Raw genomic sequence first — 20,911 nt, forward strand, 5'->3', positions numbered from 1 at the left:
CTCTTTGTTAATATCCAATATATACTATTCATGAAGAAATTGGTTAAATATTTACTGTGTTATAGAAAGCACAGAGACATTAGGCTACTGGCCTACCTTTTGTTCTATTTCTTTGATATATGTTTATTTATTTTGTTTATGTATCTAATAATGTGTGTTAGAGCGTGTTTATGGTCCAGCCATAGGAATATTTATATAATTTCAAGTTATTTAAATGTAAAACCAGTACTTCAAATGTGTTTCATTATGTTTGTGTGGGTGCGTTGGCATGAAGACATGGCGCGAGAGCTCAAGCCAATCACAGCGCTCATGAATGGGGAGACTGGATGGAAGCGAGTTCGGCAGAGTTGCACAGGATACAGGAAGTGCTGGATGTGAAGGCACAATGTATGGTCGAGAGAGAGACATGGAGAGTGTGGAGCTGTTTGTGCATGGTTGCAGGTGATAGAAATACTACAGAGTGCAGACTTGTGAACTTGTGAGATTTTGGTGTTTTCTACAGTGAGGATGTAGTATGCATTTAGAAGTGAATATCTCGTGAGCTATGTTGTTGTTCATAACTAATTATGTGAAGAAGGAATCTATTGTTTCCCTGTTATTCAACTTGTATTTTATTTAATTGCTGGACCATTGACACCAATAAGTGTTTTGCAGAAATATACTGCAATCTCAAAAGTACTTCTATTATCGTACTCATCATTTAAAGTCGTTAAGATAGTACCTGCAGATTTTATTTACTTGCACTCTTTCATTTATAAATTTATATGTTACATACATAATTCACAATTGCCGAGTGATAGAAACCTTCAACCATTCAATTCATGTGTATATTATTATTGTATACTGTAGACTCAGCAGTGTTTGGCCTGTAATGCGGCAATTACGTATCCCAGCCCGTAGACAACAAAACCAGCCAAAACTTTTAATATTTCAACTCTGAGTCTGAGGGTATGTGGTTGAGGGCCACCTCACCTCCTTTTTTTAAAATTATTTTTGAAAGCTCGTAGTGGTTCACACAGGTTGAACAGGGACTGCATTGTTGCTGATCTGGGCAACAGTTGCAGTACATGCATACAAGTGCTTTGCACTTGATGTAAGCATGTATGCTGACCTGAAAATTACGTCTTTCACTTGCTTGCGTAGAATTTGTTGCTTACTACCACCAAGAGTGGCACCAACTCAAAATAAATGGATAAAAATTCACTAAATAACTCACTGTGATCACATTTAATGCTTGCATTGGATGCGACATTCACAGCAGTGTGTGCAGAGTACTACAGAATGCTCATGGGTTGTTGGAAAATAAGTGACGCAGGTGCACAGAATGAGCCTAAACTCGACAACCTTTGTTTGTGGCTCCAACTATAGTATTGGCTGCAACTGACCCATGCTTACTTACTGCGGTACTGTGTATACATAAAAAAAAACATAACTCAGTTACAGAAACAGTGTATGAAACTGATACCAATTGTGGGAAATACTGATGTGCTGTTACGGTCAATTCCTAACTAACAGAGTGGAAATTCGATTTTAATATCCAACCTAGAGCTGAAGCACGACTTTCTGTGTGTCATAGAATAAAACTGAAGAATTATTTTAATGCACTCTACGATAATTATCAATGACAATGAATAGCCATAGGCAGAGGTTGTCTACTGGCAACATGCAACATTCTGTTGCAGAGCATCCTCTACAACATGTCAATTGTGACCATATTGCCTGTTTCAAGACTCGCACCATCTGGGTTCTTCCAACAGACCCTAGTTTCTCAGAACTCCACAGGTGGGAACTAGGGCTACAACATATCCTTGGTTCTCGCCACACACCTGACCTTAACTTACATTAATTTCTTCCATCTCAGCATTTCGTCACAGTAACTATCCTTTTCTTCACCCTGTTCTAGTTTTGTACATATTTCATTGTCTTACCCATCTATTTTCATCATCCCCCTTCCGCCTCTGTTACGAACACTGCACTTAGCTTTTCGCTCTTATTAATTCATGCACGATGTTTAAGCAGTAATCTCTGTCTTTCATATTACCATGTATTCCACCTTTTAAAGCTTTAAGATTTCCAAATCTCATCTAATGCAGTCCCCAACAATCAGTCTTTCCTTCTCATCCTGGGCAGTAAGTCTCCCCTGGCCTGCAGCTCTGGGTGACTTTCTCAAAATCTACCCCTCTTCCTAGACCTCTCCAGGCCTTTTCCTTCACCCCTCTTCCTTTCCCTTCAACCCTTATGCCTGAAGAAGGCAGAACTCTCTTATGTGTTTGTTCTATCGTGACTTGGTGAGTAGATTTTTTATCTATCTGATTAAATTATTTTGTCTAAAATTGACTGTTTTCATTGTTATTAACAGGAACATGGGGAACAATTAACTCCACTGAAAAGAGATCACAAAAGTGAATATATTTTCCAAAATGTTTTCTGTATATTGTATCATTTTGGTGATGTCATCAAAATCTCTTCCTTTATTTGGTGATTTGAACAATGTTTAAAGAAAGAAAAGGAAATTTCTGCGATAATGGATGTGCTTTTTCATGTTACAGTGAGGGAAAACTTTTTCTTGCATTTTTAACTTTGAGTGACCTTCATTTGCAATTTTAACATTTGTGACAAGTTATTAGAAAATATCTTATTTTCTGTTGATGTGCTACAATAGGTGCTCAAAATGTTTTTCACATTGTTCTAAGTACAGCCATCTTTCCTTGAGCACTTCGATTACTCTAAAGCACCTCTGCATCAGCAAATGAGTGATATGTTACATGAATTATTCATAACATACTATGTTCTATGGCACAACTGATATAAAATGTTTTTGGTACAACCCCAGAAGAAATAATCAAGGGGGTTAATTCTGGTGACTGTGGTTGTAAGTTACTAGCTCTTCTCTACCATAGTGACCCCACCAGATGTCACTATGAAACCATTACTGTTGACTGCTATGGCATAACTACCCAGAGGGTGCGCATCATCAGGTGGACAATCTCGCATTTAAGCTGGTCCAGGGCCAGTCTGAGTCAGTTGTGATGCAACATGTGGAGTGCGAGGTGAACATGCTTTTGGTTTGGCTCAGGTTTTTATATTGTGGACTCTATTTGTTACAGGTGTAACTTTGATACAGCATGGACTGAACTTTTCTTTGGAATACAGAGTTAAGATAGTTTGCACTATTTCCAACAATCATCTTTTATATATTTCTTACTCGGAATAATATGGGTAACCTTTTACAAAATTGGCAATGACTCAGGACTCATGATAAGTGCAAATCAGACCTTGAACATTTTTGTAATTATGTGGGTTTTCAACCAGGTGACATTTACAAAAACTACTAACTCAAACTGTGCATGGTTATCAGGAGCCAATGACAGCCATTTAACAAGCAGTGCAGGTGTCACCAAATGTCATAGTACAAGCAGAGCTCACAATAAGCAGAAACATTCTTAGAATGATGAGGTTATGTGGTTTGCAGCCAAGTGGAGTGTCTCAACCAAGGGCTCTGTCGATTCTGTGACAGTCTTGGCTGCACATTTATAGACCTGCATTATGGATTGAAGAATTTTAGATATAAACAGATTGGAGCAAAGGTTCCATACAGTCCATGGACTTCATTTAAATATGCCAGGAAAGAAATTACTAGCCAAAAAAATATGTACTCGCATTTCGAAGAAAAGCAAAGAAAGAAGTATAAGTGACAAACAAACAGAGATTAAGAAGTGCTTTAGACGAGTTACAAGCTGTGCCATTGAATAAACGCAAATTACCAAGTGGTTTAAATTGATTAGGCAAGAAACAAACAATCAAGTCGTCAGCCAAACGAAAGTTACGATATGGTTTAAACTGAAGAGGACAGATGTGGATGAAGCAAAGCTTATACAAGCTCCAGAAGTTAACTCACCAGCTGATTGCCACCAGCAATCAGAAGCCACACACAAGAAAGATATTGAAATTTTTTTAGGGTAAGTGCTGTATTAGGAATGCCATTAGATAAAGAATCAGAAACCATTTCACCTAAAGTTACTAAATACCCAGATTTTGCTATACTACACCATAATGTTCAGTCACTCACAAATAAAATTTCCATGTTGGAAGCACTACTCCAGTATGCACTAAAAATATACACAATTTGCATTACTGAACATTGGCTATGAAATGACGAAGTAAAATTAAACTCAATCTCAGGATATAGATTAGCAAGTAATTTTAGCTGAGAGTTTTCCAAACATGGTGGCTCTGCTATCTTTGTGAAAGAACAAATAAAGTTCTGTGATGTCAGTAAAAGTTATATTGACTCAATTGAAAAAGACTTTGAACTTTTGATTACTAAACTGCCAGAGCTTAATTTCATAGTTATTAAATTTCATAGTTATCAACATATATAGAGCACCAAGTGGAAACTTGTGAGTTTTCATGAATAAACTAGAGGTTCTGCTGAACAGGATCAGTACACTAAATATGAAGATAGTGCTTTGTGGGGATTTCAGTATTGATTTTTCAAAAGACAGCAGCACCAGAGATGCTTCGATAAATATGACCAACACATTCAATATGATCCCCACAATACACTGCCCAACAAGATTAACAGAATGCACAAATTCCATTATTGACCAAATATTCATCTCAGAAACAAATTACAGATTCACAACCAGAGTACTGAGCATGGGTTATAATGATCATGAGGCACAGCTGCTGTGTGTAGAAATGCCAACAAGTAGTAGCAGTTCTGAAAAAGTAGTTGAAAAGAACCTTTTCTGAAGATAACATTAGAATTTTTAATCTCTTAGTGGCAAAGGAAAACTGGGAAAGCATCGCCAGTCAGAACAAAGTTGATAGCATGTACACGAGTTTTCAGAGTATCTTTCTTCACTATTTTAATGTAGCATTTCCAAAAGTAGTAAAAACAGTAAAACCCAACAATAATAAGCAATGGGTAACTAAAGGCATAAAAATTTCCAGTGAGAGAAACAGATTCCTGCAGTACTGTCATAAGAAATATAGAGTAACCCAAGAATTCACAGGTTATTCAAAAGCCTACCAAAGAATCTATGGTAGAGTAGTCAAAGAGACAAAAATTATGTGGAATGACAATTTGATAAGAAACTCATCTAACAAAATGAGATCCACATGGAGAGTTATAAAGAGAGAAACTTGTAGTTCAGCGTCAAAGAAAAAGAATGTATCATTAACACTAGAAGGCTCAAAAGTCACAGACCCAAATTCAGTCGAGGAAAAATTCAATGAATGCTTCACTAGCTGAAGACATCATTCAAGTACACTGTCAAGGACCAGTTCCAAGTTTCTCCAGCAAGTCAGTGATCTTGACTGCTTCTATGTATGTTTACGAAACAAACCCCAATGAAATTATAAGTAAAATTAAATCATTGACCAATAAAATGTTAAGTGGTCTTGATGAAGTACCTGATTTCATATTAAAAGCATGTGCTCGCCACATAACAAACCCCTTGGCAAAAATTTTCAACCTCTCTCTAAAAACTGGTGTATTTCCAGATATTTTTAAAATAGCAAAAGTTTCACCACTGCTAAAAATAGGTTCTTCTGAAAAAATATCAAACTACTGACCCGAGACAAAGTTAAGTTCCTTCTCAAAAATTCTAGAAAAACTCTTTTATGACAGGCTTTTAAGTTTCATAAATTAATATGCTCCTTTTACAGTACAATAACATGGTTTTAGAAAGTCTAAATCCACACAGACAGCAATTTTCAAATTCTTAGATTGCATTTTAAAATACCTTGATTGACATAAATTAGCTGCAGGTATTTTTCTAGATCTTTCAAAAGCCTTTGACATCCTGGACCATAACATTCCGCACAAAAAATTAGAAAGACAATGAGTAAGAGGTGTAGCACATAGTTGGTTTTGTTCATACCTAAAAAACTGCAGGCGGAAAGTATCACTTCAGTATGAATTCAACAAAATGAATGAAACAAGAAACAGCTCCTTTCTTTCTAGTGAATTAACAATAAAATATGGTGTACCACAGGGCTCAATCTTAGATCCACTACTCTTCTTGATTTATGTGGATGACTTAGTTGAATACATGAGTCCCACAAAAACTATCCTGTTTGCCGATGACACCAGCATATTGCTCACTGGATCCAGTCCAGAAACTTTGCAGTCCACAGCAGAAAGTTGTATGAAAAGACTTTCTGAGTGGTTCACAAAAAAGAAACTCATTATAAATACTGAAAAAAATGTGTGTGTGTCGATTTTCATTTAATTAATCCAACTAATCAAATGTCTATTCAAGCACAATTAAAAAATGATCCCCTAGGAAACGTAAATGTCACAAAATTTTTGGGTCTATGGGTTCAGCAAGACTTAAAGTGGGACACACATATAAATAACTTGTCTAGAAAACTATCATCTGTGTGCTATGGCCTAAGAATTTTAAAGGGTACAACAAGCAAAACAGCAGAACTACAGGCATACTATGCACAGTTCCACTCACTAGTCCAACATGGGATCATTTTCTGGGGATACTCAACTCACAGTATAAAGGTTTTTAGAACGCCAAAAAGAGCTCTAAGAATCATTTGTGGCCTTAAAAAGATGGAGTCCTGTAAATCCCATTTTTCTGAGCTTGGTGTTCTAAATGTTCCAAGTTTATTCATTTATGAAAATATCTTGTTCACTAAGGAATACCTCCTGAAAACAGGAAAACTGCTACAGAACAAAAATGTACACATCTATAGTACCAGAGGGAAATCAAATATACATAAAAAATATCACAGAACAACCACCTGTCAGAGGAGCATAATTAACGTTGGTGTAATACTACACAATAAGATACCAGAGGAAATAAAAAATGCTACTCATCCAATGTTTAAAGCTAAACTAAAGGCATTTATAATAAAGCACTGTTTCGATTCTGTCAGAGAATTTCTGAATATGTAACAAAATTAACTGTAATAGGTACCTATTTTTAATTTGCCTACTATTTTCCTAATATTATGTATTATTGTAACTTATCTTTGACCTGTCCAAAATCAATTGTACAATTTGTGCTGTATGATAACACTGGACCAACAAAAAATTTAAATTGTCGATGTATTCATAACCCAGTTTCTGAACTCATTGTCCTCCAGGAAATTAGTAATGCTCAAATTATTCTCAGAAGTGAGAGCTGGCTGAAACCTGAAGTACATAGCTCTAGGATACTTAGAGAGGCATGGAACGAGTATCGAAAATACAGATTATACAGCATAGGATGGGTGCAGGGTGGGCGGGAGGTGTTCATTATGTCAACAAAAATATTGTGTCTATCAAGGTCGAAATTTAACCTGACTGAGAAGTTACCTGGACATGGATAGCAGGCCCAGGTAAATTCAAGTTAATTAACAGCATGGTTTAATAATCAAATTCAGAAAATGCTGAGGAAACAGAGATTGGTGCACTCTCAGTTCAAAAAACATGACAGTGCTGACAGGCTAAAGTTAGTAGAAATTCATCTGTCAGCAAGAAGATCAATTCATGAAACATACAGTAACTTCCATCAACATACCTTGGTGAAAGATCTCACTGAGAACCTACGAAAATTTTGGTCATAAGTAAAATCACTAAGCAGGTCAGAGGCTTCTATTCAGTCACTCATTGACCAGTCTGGTGCAGCAACAGAATACAGCAGAAGGAAAGCTGAAGTTTAAAATTTTGCATTTCAGAAATCATTCACACAGGAGGATCGTACAAACATACCATCATTTTGACTGTCACACAGACTCCCGTACTTAGGACATAAGAATAGGCATCCCTAGTGTAGAGAAGGCCAGGGCCAAATGGAATCCCAATTCAGTATTACGGAGAGTACTCTATGGCATTGGCCCCTTACTTAACTTGCATTTACTATGAATCTCTTCCCTAGGGCAAAGTCCCAAGTGACTGGAAGAAAGTGCAGGTGACTCCTGTATACAAGAAGGGTAAAAGAATGGACCTGCATAATTACAGACCAATATCCTGAACATCAGTTTTGCTGAAGTATTCTTGAGGACATTCTGTATGGGAGCTTATAGATAGTAATTTTTCCCTCACTCTATTTGCCAGTGAACTACCGTATTTACTCGAATCTAAGCCGCACTCGAATCCAAGCCGCACCTGAAAAATGAGACTCGAAATAAAGGAAAAAAAATTTCCCGAATCTAAGCCGCACCTGAAATTTGAAACTCGAAATTCAAGGGGAGAGAAAAGTTTTAGGCCACACCTCCAAATCGAAACAAAGTTGGTCCATTGTAATATGAGACACAATTTAGGTCGAATGAATGACGATACAGCTACAGTAGTTTGGTTCGAGTCGTAAGCTTAGCAGTTAAGCTTTACCACGTAGCCATTGCTATGCGTCAGGCGCTCCGTCCGTATTTATACGGGTACCCTTCCTTTTTCACGTGCTTCGTCTGGTTTGAATCGATTGCTTATTTTGCTTTGATCTGATAAGTGCCGTTTTCTTTGTTATTGGTGTTTGCGTCACTCTTAAGCTGAAAATGCATTACTGCACTGTGTCATGCATTGTTTGTCACATTCTGATAGTGCGTGTTTACGGCCTGTCGTGGCACGCGACATGGCTTGCTTTTGTGCGCACTACCGCCGCGTACAATTTAAAAAAAAAAAAGTGAAGAACCGTCTCATTAGCAAAACAATGGCAAGAGACTGCTATTTGTTGTTACTTACACTGTTGCTTTCTTTGATAATGATCAACAAGAATCAAGTAATAGACTACGTATGATAGAACATGTTCTGAACGAGAGTTAGGCGAAAAATTTTTTCTCCGTTTGAAAATCTTTGCGGCCGCTTCTTTATTACATCAAATTCTGCACAGAAATTAGAGTCATCTTAGATTTAAAAATCTAGTCCCTTGCCGTGCTTCATTTCTGACTGTATCACTATTAGGCATAAGAATAATACAAATACAAACATGACACGATACGTATATTGTTCCGTGTTTGCTGTTGTCTCACTCTAGTTTCGTAGTTTATTAGGCAGACAGGATTTAAATGAGATAGCAGCAAACACGGAAGAATACATGGCAAAATGTTTATATTCGTATTATTCTTATGGGGAAGAGAATACTGTATGTGATTCAAATTTCATCAGGTTCCTATTAGCACCCATCTCTTCTCACAGATAGGAAAAAATTCAGAATGTAGAGTTGGCCATATTGACAAACATCCCAAACAGTCTTGCCAGTCAGATTTTCGTAGTACACTGAAATTGTGCTACATTCGAAGATGAACAATACGGAATTTGTATTTACTTCGTTGGATAATGTATGAAAATGCAGTGGTCGAAACTCGCGGCGGAGAAAAAAAGCTCGTCTTCCACTTTTTTTTTTTTTTAAATTTATTTACTGACGCAGAGGTTTTGGCGCCAGTATTTATCTTTGTGCCTACAAAGCATGCCCGCGTAGCGCTACATATATTCGACGGCAGAAGTTAGTTGTGGCGGCACGTACCAACATTTTTCATAACTTCCGCTTGCTTTGCACTCGATTCTAAGCCGCAGGCGGTTTTGTGGATTACGAAAACCGGAAAAAAGGTGCGGCTTTGATTCGAGTAAATACGGTAATAGTTGTATTTCATACCCTCCCCCATGCACCATACAGTGGGTCATACCATGTGGCTGTAGATGTAGCAGAAACATCTCCGATGTCATCCATGTTTACAGCTTTTTCATCATTTAATGAACAACATGAAGAATGGCATGTTTACTGTCAATGACTGAGTTATATTTTTCGGATTGTCAAATTTTCAAAACCGAAAAACAAAATGACATATTCTTGTCAGGAAATCCCAAACAGTAACATCTAACACAGAACTTGTAGCCTTTAATGAAGCCAGTGGAACTTGAGATGTCTAGAATATTTTCTTTATTACATTTACAACATTTTTCAACAAAAGCAATATTAGGAAAGGACAGATTGCTACTCACTATAAAAATGACATGTTAAGTTGCAAACAGGCACAATGAAAAGACTGTTACACATTTAGCTTTTAGCAAAAGCCTTCTGAACAGAAAACACATACACATTCACACAAGCAGGTCCACCTTGTGCATACATGATTGCTGTCTCTGGCAGCTGCAACTGTCATGCTGAACAAAAGCAGCAGTCTGACGTGGGATGGGTAGCACAATATCAGGACACTGTGGTGTGGGGAGATGGGGGTAACACTCATCTCATAACACTCCCTGCAAATGTAGTCATTCTGACATCACATGCAATACTGACTACATTCTAGACTGTGGTGTTAACAATCGATCTGACAGACACCTTATTAATCTGGCATATGTGAAACTTTTTTGTATAACAACTATCAGTACGATGGTTCAAGACAACAGCACATTGAAAATTTATCACAAATACGTCACCCTTATCATTAAATGTCAGTAAATAGCCCATCAAAAATATAAGTCTTCAAGAGACAATATGATAACTGAGACATGAGACAAAAATCACATTATGTAGTTGAAGGTGGAGGGGAAGAAAGAAAAGGAAAGGAACTAATAATATCAGCTGCACTGGGACCTTATGCGGAATCAGTGATAACGAGTGAAAATATGTGACTGACTGGGACTCAATGTAGGACTCCTGCTTATTAAGCAGTTGTGTTAACCAGTGCACCAACCAGACAAAGTCTTTATTGTGAATGTGTGGACTATCTTGGTTATGGATTAAATGCCCATCAAGATGAATCAATTATATGAATGTGTGGTGTCCAAAACAACAGACACCATGCAGAATCCACAGCTATGATACCTATTATGTAACTGAAGGTAGAGGGGGGAGAAAGAAAAGGAAGGAATTAATGATATCAGCTGCATTGGGACTTTATGCTGAATCAATGGCAATGAGTGAACATGTGTGTCAGACTGGGATTTGAACCTGGAATCTCCTACTTATTAGGCAGTTGTGTTAAGCACTGCATCACACGGACACAATGTTTATTGCAAGTGTGCAGACTATCTTGGTATGCCACCCGGTCAACCCACAATCCCATCTAGTGCCACCTATCCACAGTCCCCATCCATGTCCTCCATGTTTGCTAATTTTAGATTTCCACTGGGGGTCAAATGTAAATATGCATCTGCACTGAAGATTGTGGATTAAATGCTCATCGAGGAGAATCAGTTATATGAATGCGTTGTGTCTGTTCTTCTGGACATATCTGAAAGAACAGACACCATGTGGAATGCGCAACTGTGATACGTACTATGTTATTGGAGGTGGAAGAAGGGGAAAGGAATTAGTGATATCAGCTGCATTGGGACTTCTCACAGAATCAGCAGCGCCGAGCAAAAATTTGTGCTGAGCTGGGACTCAAATCCAGGACCTCCTGTTTACTAAGCAGTTGTGTCATCCAGTACTCTACCCAGACACAGTGTTTGTCACAAATGTGGGGCCTATATTGATAATATCCCCAGCCAAGCCATAATCCCGCATTTTCACTCATCGCTGCTGATTCCGCATAAAGTCTCAATGCAGCTGATATCATTAGTTCCTTCTTTTCCTTTCCTTTCTTCCCCTTCCCTAAATAGCTGCAAGAGAAATGAGGAGCAGTAACATTCATATTCAACCTCCTCACAAATATTTGGTTCTTTATTTCCAAGTATGTGGGAATTTCTTACTATGTGGTTAAGCAGGAACCTAAGAGGACTACTGTAAGTGCTGTGACTTCTCACAAAGATTTGGCTGTTTATTTCCAAACATGTGGCGATTCTTAGTGTGTTCTTAGGCAGGAACCTCAGAAGGAAACCTAAATTCTTGCAAGTGAAACGATGAGCAATTACATTCATGTTCTTCCTTGTAACAAATATTTTGCACATAACACTTATCTAGTAAGACTTCCTGCAAACCAGTGGCACTTCTTTTGATTGGCATATTTCTGCCACTAATGACATGGGTGAGCCATTATCCATGTAAGGAAGGCCCACATCGAACACTAACAAAATTCGTCAGCAGTTACTGCAGTTGACGATACTGCAAGGGACATCAAAATGACATCATATTTGCAGGAAATAGTATGAAAACAGTGTTATCCAGGGCAGGTGGGGCAGGAGGAAGGGGTGGGGGGGGGGAGGGAGGGGAGCAGGGAGGGGGAAATGATAGGTGGATATGTTGGAAGAGAGCAGCATACAATGAGGGTGAGGGGATGTGAACAGAGAGGGGGTGATAGGAAAGAGGTGGCAGGAACTGCTGGGTGGAGGTTGTGGGACAGTAGATTACCTTATGTTGAAGCTGGGATAATTTTGGGAGTGGAGTTCAGTAAAGTTGGTGGTGGAGAGGAGAATCCAGATGGCCTGGGTTGTGAAGCAGCCACTGAAACAGAGCATGTTATGTTCAGCTGTATGTTGTGCTGCAGAGTGGTCAATTTTGCTCTTAGCCACAGTTTGGCGGTGACCATTCATCCTGGTGGATAGCTAACTGATAGTCATACCATCTGGTTGATAGTCATACCAAGTCATACCAATATAAAAATCTGTGCAATGATTTCAGCAGAGCTGTTATATGACATGGCTGCTTTCACATGTGGCCCTGCTTCTGATGGGATAGGATAAACTTGTAACAGCACTGGAATATGAAGTGCTGGGTGGGTGTATTGGACAGGTCTTGCAACTGGGTGTGCCACAGGGGTATGATTCCCATGACGAGGGGTTGGAATCGGGATTGACAAAGTGATCAACTAGGATATTGTGGAGGTTGGGTGGGCAATGGAACCATACTTTAGGAAGGGTGGGAAGTATCTTTGGTAGGATTTGCCTCATTTCAGGGCATGATGACAGAAAAAACAAGGCCTTGATGAATGATACGGTTCAGTTGTTACAGTCTAGAGTGGTATTGGGTGATGAAGGGGGGCACTCCTTTCTAGCTGGTTCTTGGATGTTGTGGGAGGACTGGGGTTGTGTGGGGAAATGACATGGGAAATTTGTTAGCAGACTAAATCTGGGGGATAGTGCCTGTCTGTCGAGGCCTTGAGCATACTGGGCAAGGGAGCTTTTGGCACTGCAGATACACTGTCCTCATGTGCCCAGGCTGTATGAGAGGGATTTTTTGGAGTGGAAGGGATGACAGCTGCCAAAATGCAGGTACTGTTTTTGATTGATGGGTTTAATGTGGACAGAAGTGTGGATGGAACCATCAGAGAGGAGGAGGTCAATGTTCTGGAAGCTGACATACTGGGTTGAGGAGGGCCATTTTAAGCAGATAGGAGAGTAGGTATTGAGGTTGTGAAGGATCGAGGATAGGATGTCTAGTCCAAATCATGAAGATATCATCAGTGAACCAGAAACAGATGAGAGATTCAGGGTTGTGTGAGGCTAGGAAGGTTTCCTCCAGATGGCCCATGAACGGGTTGGCATAGGAGTGCACCATGTGGGTGCTCATGGCTGTAACATGGAATTGTTTGTATACCTTCCCTTCAAAGGGAAAGTATTTGTGTGTTAGGATAATGTTAGTAAAGTGTACGAGAAAGGCACAGAGGGTTTGGAGTATGAAGGATGTTGGGAATGGTAGTCTTCAATAGTAGCAACACCATAAGCATGAGCAATGTTAGTGTACAGGAAAGTGGCATCAAAAGTTGTGAGTACGGATCCAGGCGGTAAATCAACATTTTCTGCCTAAGTTTTGTGTTAACCCAGAAAATTATTTTGTAAGACATTATTGGGTAGAAATACAGAAAATATGTCAGGAGGTTGATTTGTTTGTTTCCAAGGTTAGCAATTATATGAAGGGCAAAAGTAGCTGAACTTAATTGTCTGAGAAGCACAGTAATATGCTTCTTCCAGGACAAGTTTCATCTGTATGTACACATAAATATTTGGAACATTTTACCCTATTTACTGACTCCTGCACATGTGCTACATCAATTGTTGATTTGATTATTTGTTGTAAGAACTGAAAATGGTGTTTTTTTTCAAAATTTAGGGTGTGGCTATTTTCTGAGAAGCACTTTATAATTCTTTGTAAAATATGATTTACCTTCCTTTCTGTTGTTTTCTCTCTAATGGGATTTATTATAACACTAGTATCATTCAGGCATCACCCAACCTGCATCTGCAGGACTATCTCCATCCATCTTGTGTGTATAGACATATTCTGCGGCTTCTGCAGCACCACTGAAATCAATGTCACTTCTTCCATTCTGGTCAGCAGCCACCTGCTTCTCCACTCCCAGTGAGCTCTCCAGTGCAATGGTGACTGTTGCATCTTCCTCTAAGCCTCATCATGCCTAGATCTTCCACTGTAACACCTGTGGGCATCAACACATTGCCTTTCTGGTGGCAATTCCTCTGGGCCATTGGGCCATGCACTACCTTCACCTTCTCCTGTGACAGTTGTTGTTAGAGGTGGTGAGGTATGGGGTAGGGGAGTGGGGAAGTGGGGATACAATAGTGCCATCCAATTTCACTGTGGAAACTGAATAGCTGATGCAGCATTACTGATGACCATTGCAGTGCCACTACCCAGAGTGTGTTTGTCATCATGAGCATCCTCTAAGGATATCATGCCAGGATCCAGCATATAAGACAAGCCAGGGCCTGTCTGAGTCAGTTGTGATGCAATCTGTGAGGTGTGCAGCAAGTGTAGTTTTGGTTTGGCTAGAGTGTTCATATTGTCAGAGGGGTGTCTCTGATATGGCGTGGACTGAACTTTTCTTTGACATACAGACTTTAGATAGTTGCACTGTTTCTGAGAAGCATCTTGTGTGTACCTCTTGTTGTGAATGAACTGGGATTAGCCCCACGGATACTGATTGTGGATTGACTTTTATCAAAATCTACCAATTCAACATCCAAGAAAAAATTATGTATGGAACACCTGGCCACCAAGGTAAATGTGTTGGGCACCTGTCTTGCTGCAATCACATTAACAACCAGCTGGAACATTTTTTTAGTAATTCTGTCAATGCAGTTAGAGAGAGACACAGAGTATTGGTCTACATATAATGCTCCACACCTGCTGGTTGTCTTGCTGACATAAACACTGAGGGTGCTCTCCAGACCAATAGGCAGCATTGTGGATATTTAACCTGTTATTAGATTTGAAAGTTCCTTCATGTTCACAGTATGACAATCATGTAGTCCAATTTTTGGTTTGTAAACCATGTGCTCAATGTGATTCCCATCTATAAATCAACTTGGCTTAAAATTCAAGAAAAATAATGAAGTGATATGGATATAAACCATGGAAAATTCTCTAGTCAGTACTACTGCTTGCTCTGAAGTTCCATTATATTATCTGAGTAGAAAAATGTGGTTTGAGATTTTATTGCACCATGAATATAATTATGCACTTCTATCAAATCTTCTGATTTGTTTGTTATGACTATGAGTCAGTTGGCCAATTGCCAAAAAACATGTTGCAACTTGTCTGGACAATCTTCGTATCAGCCTGCATAAAATAAAACCAATTTGTTGTAGGCAATTCTTGTGTCATTCTCTGAGCACTATAAGCATATCAAATGCCTCATCATTAGAAAATGCCATTACTAAATGATTGGCATACAAAGACTGAAGGCCACCCAGAAACTTTTGCCAAAGTACAACCAAAATGCCTCTTATTAGACTTGAGTGATTGAAATAGCAGTGGGAAATGCAAATTACAGTTTGCACCCAGTTTGATTGAATGGGATGGCATAATTCCTGGCAGGGATAATTTTTTGGTATCACTGAAACAGCACAAAACAAACAAAAAACTTTTTAGACAAAATTGTTCAGTTGTGATACCTTCCCAATAGTAGAATTTCTTGTTAATTTACACAAGTGACATTCCGACGTTGAGATTGTTTTCTCCAGATAATGGAAAGTTCACCGTTATAGCTGACCTTATCTAAGTTCCTGTAAGGTATATCTAAAGCAACATGTATAATGAGAATGCCAAAGTACATATCATGCCACTGTTGTTGATGGATTCTTATAGTGATAGTAGCGAATATAATATTTTCTAATCAATATTTATGTTTACAAGAAAGACAAATTTGCTTTCTGTGCAATTTCTAGTAACAATTAAATAAAAGTTCATGTATTAAACCTCAGAAGAGTGAATTACTTCATAAAACAAAACTAGAAAAAAAGTGCAAATAAAGTTGTATGTTAATATCTTATTGTTTTTCTTTCAGTGACTGTAGTACTTAGTTACTTCATTGTCTCATTTGCTTAAACCATCTTTCATTTTCTGCCGGAGATGAAGAAACTGGAGACACTGAATGTTAGTGTTCATAATGTTTTTTTATTTCGTATCTCTATGTTCTATTACCTAGTAGATAAAAGTGTGTTACACACAACATACAGGTATTCTGTCTTGAGCAACATAAAAGATGTTCCACCTTCTTCTGCGGTGGAGCTAGCGACATATATGTGTTTGTAACTTAAATAGTACCACCTGCCATAGCTTCATTGTTTTTGTAATACTTCTTATCTATTGTAATAACACTTAAAGTAAGCAAATATGGTGGATCCATTACTTGGTATTAAACCATGTTTTGGTGGTACTACTACTAGCAGTAATAATAACAACAATACTAACAAGAATAATATACAATATGCTATTGAATTTAAAGTTGAAAAAAGTATTATAAAGCACAGAACCTACAGATAGAGGAAATACTGTTGACTTTTAGACATACTACTGATTTAATGGTTAAACTGGGCAAAAGGATTTACTGTAAATGAATAGTAGCGCTTTCATTGTATAATCAAGTTATGGAATCAATTACATATGTTGGGCAGTAACCCATTCTGACACAGTTTACATCAGTAGGCTCGCAATTATCTATTAAATTACTATCTTAACTTATACTGGATTGCAGTTAACAATGGGATAATAATAATTAACCCCACAAGAAACAACAAAAAAAGTCACATGTAGAGAGGAGAAGGAAGGGTAATGTGTAGTGTGAGTGAGTGAGTAAGTAGGTGTGTGTGTGTGTGTGTGTGTGTGTGTGTGTGTGAGAGAGAGAGAGAGAGAGAGAGAGAGAGAGAGAGAGAGGGAGAGAGAGAGAAGAGAGAGAGAGAGAGAGAGAGAGAGAAGATATTGCTGTTGTTTTTGTCATGTCAAAGGTAGGAGGTAGGGTGTGGACACCATATCGTGACAGTCAGCCTTGAGTGTAAACACATGAGAATGAAGACCTTCTGAAGGGAGAGGAGTGGTGCTAAAGATCAAACTCCACCTCCCTCTTGCAGGACTGGCAGCCTGCATCCATGTTCTGTGATTCTGCAAAAGCAGAACTGACATTTGTCATAGGGATTGCTGATTCTTTCTAGTGCTGTGAGTGTCATATTTGAACCCTGTGATGAATCAAGATCAGTCTCTTCACTCTTTTCAAATTAAGAAAAGAAAACAATGAGCAATGTGCAATCAAAAGAAAGCATTCAGTAATGGCTACAGTGCAACTGCTAGCTGAGGTTGGTAATGCAATAAATTTAGTAGTTCAGGCCCAGCCTCTATTGATATCTTAGGCAACTGTATTCCAAAATACTCCCCACCTAAAACTGCCACATTAAGTGTCAACATAATCTGTTATTAAATATAAACTAATAAATAGTCATGATAATGAAACTGTAAAATAATCAATAGCATGCAACAATTTAAATGACACCTCCAGGGAAGGAGTGTCTGTTGGCAACACTAAACATTGCATCTCCTGAAAATAAGTACTGGATGGCAATTCAGTGTTCTCTTAAGTAAAATAAATATTTAGCTACAAAACAGAAGTAGCAGCTTACTTACCAGGATATTCCACAGTTATATTTTGAATTACATTGTCTGAGTTGAACATAAATACCACAAATGAGCCATTCTCAATGTGTAAGTGGACAAAATTATTTAAATGGTCATTAGCATAGAGCACAAGTGAATTTTTGTCATATGTCCTCAGATTTATGAGAAAACTCTTTGTAAGTACTGATGTAAAAATCTTTTTGTAATCATCATCTGGTGTTGTTTGCAGGTAATTTCTTTTAAAATAAGATTCCTTAGTCACAAATGTGAGTCCATTTACATTTATATCTGAAAGGAAACAGCAATGTGGTAACTACAAAATGAAGCCAGCCAGATGAAACATATATTGTCCTTAAGTCTCTAAACAGAGCCAACTGCTTATTAACAGAAGGAAAAGTGTAGCCGTATAAATAAGAAAATTTACTTTGATGTGTATTTGTACTGATTTTCAGTCTTCTTTATTGAATGTTCCATATTCCATAGATGGGTGTTAATGTATGAAGCATGCACTAATCTCAAAGTTACAAATAATATTATGCTGAAAGTCAGTTTTCATTTATATATTTACTGAATCTCTGCTGAAGAACAAAACTATAATGAAATATACAAACCCAATGGGTAATGGAAAATATAAATGGAATAAAAATAATATGAATTAGGACGGACTGCTGAAGAACAACCACGTCCAATAGCTTAGTCTACTTTTAAATGTACTTAAATGTGCCTGTCTCTCACTCAATGCCTCCTATATATGGCGAGTAGCAGTCTACCTTAATTCACATTGTCACTAAGACAACAGTTAAGGGTTAAAAAAATAACCCATTTTTGTAGCTACTACAGCCATCTGGGCACTGAAACATGGATTCCCTATAATGGAATCCACCTCACTGCTAAGACTTTCCTGTGTTATTATTTACAAATACAATCAGCCCGTTTCATTCCGTAGGGATTGTCTTGAGGGTGTTTGTCAGAATGAACATGCAAGCAAAATGTAAACCACATTTACATTTATAGACTGGAAATTGCATTTTTAAACCAAAGCAGCTGAGATGGATACTTTACTGCTGCATATATGTTACTCATGGCACAAATAAATAAATTGAGACTTAAGTGACGGCATGTGCTCTTAGACTGGCATGACTGTGACTGTCATACCACAATATATGAATGACTACGATATTGCTAAATAAAATACATGTTCGCTTACACATTCATCATGACAAAGACATTTTAAAATGGCCTGTGAACTTAAACTGGGTGGTTCTGTTTGTATAGAGCAATACACTAAAGAGCCAAAGAAACTTGTACACCTCATGTAGGCACCCAGCGAGCACACAGAAATGCTGCAACACAATTTGGCATGGACTCGAATAATATCTGAAGTATTTCTGGAGGAAATTGACACCATGAGTCCCGAAAGGCTCTCCATAAATTCATAAGAGTATGAGGGGTTGGAGAGCTCTTCTGAATAACACGTTGCAAGGCATCCCAGATTTGCTCAATAATGTTCATGTCTGGGGCATTTGGTGGCCAGCAGAAGTGTTTAAACTCAGAAGAGCGTTCCTGGAGCCATACTGTATCAATTGTGGACATGTGGGGTGTTGTACTGTCCTGCTGGAATTGCTAAAATCCATCAGAATGCAGATTGGACATGAATGGATGCAGGTGATCAGACAGAATAATGTCACCTCTTAGAGTTGCATATAGACATATCAGGCGTCCCATATCATTCAAATTGCACATACCCCACACCATTACAGAGCCTCTAGAAGTTTGAACAGTCCCTGCTGACATGCAGGGTCCATGGATTCATGGGATTGTCTTCATACCTTTACACATCCATCCACTTGATACAATTTGAAATGAGACTCGTCTGACCAGGCAACATGTTTCCAATCAATAGTCCAATGATGCTGTTGACAGGGCAAGGTGAGGCATAAAGCTTCATGTCATGCAGTCATCAAGGGTACACAAACGGGCCTTGCTGCTAACATACTTCACATATGACCAGAATCTCTTTGGATTTTCTGCCAGGTTTCGAGACAAAGTTTCATTTTGGAAACTGTTATAAGCATCTCATATTGAAGTGAGCGTTAAATTTCAAGCTTCTGTAAAGGATCGCACTAAATTTCGAGCTTCTGTTAAGGATCTCAAATCTTGGGGATTTTGCATCTGTTTAAATTTGGCATGTTTGTTTCGTTGTTTCTGCAACTGTGTTCTGACTCATTTTGTGTACCAAGGAGGATCAGCTCCATCATTTGTTAATTTATTTGGTATAAATCTCTCAATTGCTGCTGATACTATTTCCTTGAATTCAAGCCACATCTGGTCTGAAACGTATGATAAGCAATAACTTCTCAGCTGTTAAAAGTCTCCAGCCCTGATACAGTCGCCACTTCACCATCACGAACTAGAGCCACAGTAACCCAACCATTACCATGTGCACTAGCATCAGCATTAGTAATTAGTTGATAAAAAGCAATGGAACAAAACTACGATCACTAAAGCCACAACCATATTTAAAAATTTGAAGGCAGCTGTGTCTAAATTTTGTCACACCCAAAGCCACTGGCTTGGGAATATATGGATATCTAGTGATCATCTGATAAGTGTGACAAACGATTATCCTCTTTGCCATTGCTTGATGGTACCTAGGCCACCACCTCCTCATTATAGGTTTACTTAGCGTCGCGTGTGCTATTGCTACCGGACTAGAAGCAGATAAGGGACTTGGCTCATTACTGGTGGTGGAAGTTGCAGTCTGATAACTGGCAGCTACATAAGTGATGTTTCTGGTAAGATGTCATCAGTCATCGAGCAGCAGCACGCGCAGCAGCATTGACACAGACTAGTTATGTCGCGTTATTTTAGGAGGAGAAGGCGTTCGTGCCTTACAGTGTATAAAGCTATTGATAATATATCTATTACTATGAAGATCAGAGTAGGTGCACAAGTTACTCATCATGGTCCTTCAGTGTTTTGCAGATGCGTACTGAATTTAATGCATACTAATGCTGATGGTAGTGCACATGGCAATGGTTGGGTTTCTGTGGCTCTAGTTCATGGTGGTGAAGTGGAGACTGTATCAGGGCTGGAGACTTTTAACAACTGAGAAGTTACTGCTCATCATACATTTCAGATATGTGAAGCTTATAAGAGAGATCGTGGTTCATTTTACTATATGTCTA

At 38.4% G+C, this 20,911-nt stretch overlaps 1 protein-coding gene across 6 annotated transcripts in view; it reads right to left on the reverse strand.

Annotated features, from left to right (window-relative positions):
* LOC126474141 (axotactin) overlaps positions 1-20,911 on the reverse strand; it is a 557,260-nt gene that overhangs the window by 185,238 nt on the left and 351,111 nt on the right. For all 6 annotated transcript variants that reach the window (XR_007586577.1, XR_007586576.1, XM_050101588.1 and 3 more), the window contains one exon: positions 17,733-18,011. Coding sequence is in view for 4 of the 6 variants with exons in the window: in XM_050101588.1 (XP_049957545.1) it covers positions 17,733-18,011 (279 nt within the window). In the remaining 2 variants the exon portion in view is untranslated. The remainder of the gene's footprint in view (positions 1-17,732; positions 18,012-20,911) is intronic.

This window comes from Schistocerca serialis, chromosome 4 (assembly GCF_023864345.2).
Source record: "Schistocerca serialis cubense isolate TAMUIC-IGC-003099 chromosome 4, iqSchSeri2.2, whole genome shotgun sequence".
Classification (NCBI taxonomy): Eukaryota; Metazoa; Arthropoda; class Insecta; order Orthoptera; family Acrididae; genus Schistocerca; species Schistocerca serialis.